Genomic DNA, 4,834 nt, shown 5'->3' on the forward strand with positions numbered 1-4,834 from the left:
AAACCAGGCATGGGTGTTTCTCTTTTTACGGGAAGAATGAAGGTATTTTTATTGATCTCGGTGGCAGGTGCTCGCCTCTTAAGCCCTTGGAATGCCATTCAGAAACACACACACACACATACACACACTTTGATTGAAAATGAGAACTTTGAGGCATTTAAAGTGAGCGAGTATCACAGACACACACACTCTCAAAGCTGTAAAGAATTTCCTCTCGAGTCTGACCGGGCTACATGTGCAGTCCAACTGACGCTCAGCTGCAGGATCGGATGTCGTCTTCTGTCTAGACCTGAAGGACTCTGCCCAGAAATAGCTCTTCAGAGCCCAGAAGAAAACAAACGGGGCTCCTGGCTCTTGAGGAGAAACCTCAAGGTGTATTTAGCATTTTTTATTTGACATAGTTTGGGTTTGGATGTAATGTTTCAGGACATGGTATTCTTACAGAGAGTGCCAAGAGCAAGAGTCAACCAGTTGGCTTTAACGTGCTCCAGCATCCGCCCCCGGTCTTAGGGAATCACTTCAAAGCCAAGGGAATGTACATTTTTGGGGAAAATAGGTGTTGATTTTGATACTACAGTCAGTGAGATTTTGTCACTTCTCTCTGTACACTTCAGACATTTCTTGGCAAACATTTTGGAAGTCAACAAAACTAAGTTCACATGTTTTCTGTAATCAACTAATCTCTCAAGCACTCATACTGTGTTCTGCCAATGACAGCCCTTCAACAAAAACTATCCAGTCTCCCTCATGTGGTAAGAAAGAGCACAACGCTCTGACATGCACAAATGCAGAATGACAGCCAGAATCTACAGGTTAAATCCATATTTAAGGGAATACAGATGCACAAGAAGACACAGATCATCATAACTCACTGGAGCACACAAAATATGAAGCTCTCCCACTTCTGCTGCCCGGCTGTACTGAAGCACTTTCTACACTTTCTGTCTTTTAAATGTGTTGTAACATTAGAAGGATCTAAATGCAACATTAGATTAAAAGTTCTTAAGCTTTAAATACAGTATACGGCCAAACCTATGTGGACATTTAAGGAAAATCTCAATGCTACAGCATGTAATGATATTTTAGACGATACAAATATCACTTCCAACCTTGTGGCAACATTTTGTGTTTGTCCCTTTCCTGTTTTTACATGACGGTTTCTGTGCACAAAGCCAGCTCCATAACCAAATGGGTTTTCCCAGTTTGGTGTGGAAGAACTTGACCGGCCTGCACAGAGTCCTGACCTCAACCTCATCCAACACCTTTGGGATGAACTGGATCACTGACTGTGCCAGACCTGGTCACCCAACATCAGTGTTGGACTTCACTGATGCTCTGGGGTCTGAATGGGAGAAAACCTGCCGCAGGTTCAACATCTGGAGGAAAGACTGAAGCCAGAAGAGTGGAGGCAGCAGATTAATGGCCATGGTGTTGGAATGAGAACAATCCCACATATTTTTGGCCATATAGTGTTAAATATTTCTCTCTCATAGAGAGCAAACGTATAAAATATCTCCCACATGAATGCCTCAGCTGTAACTCAGTCCTTGGGCAGCGGGATGCCGACTGCTGTCTGCTGTCCCTGCATCTGCTGCTCTGCTCGGGCCACCTGCTCCTCTGTGCAGCAGTCCTGCAGAAACACAGCGGCCAGATTGCGCAGGCGGGGGCTCTCTGAGAGGGAGAAGCGCAGCATGCACTGCAGGATGGCCGGATCAGTGATCGCAGAGCGTGACGAGGGCGTTGTGAGGTTCATCAGTATAGTGATGGCTGACAGGACGGTCTCTTCCCTCCGGCTTGACAGACAATTTGTGACTAAGCTGATCCCACTGCTCTGCAGGATGATGTCTCTGCATTCACGGTCCATACTCAGGTTACACAGCCCCCCTGAGAACATGACACACAAGAGAAGTGATGAACCACGATAATTTTAGATTAGGAGACAACATTTGCACAAAGTAAAAACAGAGGGAGAGATGATGATTTATAGTTTTTGTTGGTTTGATACTCACCCATCCCAAACTCCACTAAGTTGTCATTCTCCTCAGTGAGCATGTCCAAGAAGAGGTCGGTCACTTGCAGCTCCCTCAGATACTCCATGTTCTTTGGGTCGTACGCAAAGTTGGCCAGGTTAGCCAGCACCTGCTCCTTCGCCTCTGATATAGTGAAATGAGTTATCAGCTTATCACAAACATATTGGTATCAGCACATATGTTGGCCGATGGGTAACAAGAGGCTGCAGCACAGAAAAGCAAAAGATATAATTCAGAAACTGTGACCATTACATATTTTGTCCACCAGAGAGCACTGACACGTTTATTTTTCAACTGTAAAAATGTGGGATGACATGGGACATGGGTTTGTTTATGTTATGTGTGTACGTTAAAGATTTGTAAACACAGTATTGATAACGGTATCTGCTTCAAACATCCTGTATGGGTCAAGCTATAATTTAAAGAGCACAGCAGAAATTTAATGTGAAGGCTGTATTGATTACTAACACTAGATGGTGTCAAATATGTGTAAACACCTTTAATTTAGATAACAAAGCAAAGGTTATTTCTTAATTCAGGATTCCCAACATAAAGTTATTATATCAAATGTTACATATTGTATTTGTTCATACATTGCACTATGTAGTTCCCACACTTTATCATGTCAAACATCCTCTTTACTGCAGGCAAATAAAACCCACTGTACGGACAAACCTGTCACCTCCAAACACCCTCTTCAGTACAACTGAAATAAAACTATATTCACACAAGACTGAACCTGAGTCTGAATTGTCTTGACAATTAAGAAGTCTTAAGAATAAAGATCAGACTACTGTGTTTACATATTTTCCAAACCCTTGGAGGTGGTTACCCTGTTGTTAAATGCTAGCAAAAAAAAATAGAAAACTTGCTATTTGTCATTTTCAAGAGATACCAATAAAACTCTCTGGGCTTCTCAGAGACTGTATTTAGGGAACTTAACTTACATAGACCAACTTAATGAATCATAACAAATAAAACTGTAACGTTACCCACCTTCACTGTCGGTGTCCTGAAACTCAGTGACCAGAGTTTGTAAATATTCAAACCGGTCAGAGCCCTCAGACGAGCCTTTCCTCCACATCTTTAGCTCCAATAATCACTTAAACCACCAACAAAAGACAAAAATACGATTAAATAAACTAAACGCCGCTGGTTCTACATTCATTTCCCGACACTTCCTGGTTTGGTCCGTCTCTGAAATGTGTCCGTACAGCGGCGCAGTAAGAGTACGGTTCCGCCTAAACCTTTTCGGTTTAAAAATAACTTGTGATATTGACTAAAAGGCTGTCAAACTACTTTTACACACGCACATTAAAGCATCATATATATTCTACGTGGGTAATTCAAGTTGTACAATAATTTGTTTTTAAAATAATAGTTTTGGGGATGATTTTGGTTCATAAAAATGGGAAACGGAAGTCGTGGGACGTGAGAAACTGCACGACAAGAAGGAGGTGTGTAACGATTAGCTAATGGTTGCTTTAAAGGTCAGCTAAAAAAACGAATGTAGCTAGCTTAAACTTTATCTCTTCCTGTAGCCACCTCACTGGACTGCAGCTATAATGAAGCAACACCAACTGTCCGCTGGCAAGCGACTCACGAAACCAATTTTGTTTGGGACACTCATTGTCGGACTAGCCACTGTTTTCTTCAACAGGTAAGTTATTTATTGCACGTTGTGTAATTTTGGTTGAATTAATTGTCATCTGGAAATGTTGAGAACATAACGTTAAAAGCGGCACCTTCAAGGTAATACTTTAAACCCAGTGTTTCATGATGCACCTTGGTCCACTGTCCTTCACACAACTGTAGGCTGACAGTGGCTCTGTGGGACATCGACTGTTTATTCCCTTATTGATCCTTTTTAATTTAGATTCAATACAGGCATACAGACATCATTTAGCAGCTACATACAAGGCGCAGTATTGTGTATTCAAATATAACTCCAGCTTCTGTAAAATATATGTAATACTAGACAATTATTTGTATATTTAAGAATTGTTTAATTGTTGCTTGTTATTAATGTCACCAAATAAGTTCAAAATAAAGATAAATAAATACCAAAACACACAAAAAAAAACTAGGACTGCCACTAATCACCATTTGAATTATCAATTAAACTGTTGTTGAGGACAAAACAAATGTCAACGTTTCACATTTGAGAAGCTGGAACCAAGAAATAATGACTAAAATGGTTAATTGATTATCAATTGGTAAATTTTGAAGTAGCTGTAACACAGATGTAGATATATTATCTTATTTGAAAAGGCATAGCTGAGCCTTACACCACTCAACGCTGTCTAATTGTGAACTCCTCCATCATTCATCAGTACGATGCTTCCTCCTCCACGCAGGCACAGATTCTTCGAGGACGTGGAGGAGCTCAGGGCCCAGGAGCGAGCGCGCAACGCCGCCAAGAGGATGGAGATCTTGGAGAGGAGGCAGAGGCAGATGGAAGAGGTGACCGAGAAGAAGAAAGGAGGGAGCAGCTGAGCCACCGACACAGCCTGGACTATTACTGACCTCACTGTTGTACTACACAATTCTTCTGGGGCAGACTACATGTATATCCTACTGTACATAACCTGATTCACTTGTATAAAGACTTGTTAAAACAAGGCTTTTAGATACTCTGCCTTGGGCCTGGTTTCACTAATGGATTTATTTAAGTAATCCTCATCAGTAAATACAAGTGAAGAGAGACATCCGTCGTGCAAGAAGCCAAACTGTTTGTGTTTTGATAAATGCAGCATCGGTGGAGATGAATTTTGGATAATTCACACACATGAAGGGGAAATCTA

The 4,834-nt window shown here is 41.4% G+C and overlaps 1 protein-coding gene across 1 annotated transcript; it reads right to left on the reverse strand.

Moving 5' to 3' along the window:
• Positions 1-1,540: 1,540 nt before the first annotated feature.
• armc7 (armadillo repeat containing 7) lies at positions 1,541-3,155 on the reverse strand. Its single transcript, XM_070926686.1, has 3 exons — positions 3,027-3,155; positions 2,010-2,153; positions 1,541-1,884 (listed from the first exon to the last, which is right to left on the reverse strand). The coding sequence occupies exons 1-3, from the start codon at positions 3,112-3,114 to the stop codon at positions 1,541-1,543; spliced, it is 576 nt and encodes a 191-aa protein (XP_070782787.1). The 5' UTR covers positions 3,115-3,155.
• Positions 3,156-4,834: the final 1,679 nt, after the last annotated feature.

The sequence above is a fragment of the Enoplosus armatus genome, chromosome 20 (genome assembly GCF_043641665.1).
Source record: "Enoplosus armatus isolate fEnoArm2 chromosome 20, fEnoArm2.hap1, whole genome shotgun sequence".
Lineage (NCBI taxonomy): Eukaryota > Metazoa > Chordata > Actinopteri > Centrarchiformes > Enoplosidae > Enoplosus > Enoplosus armatus.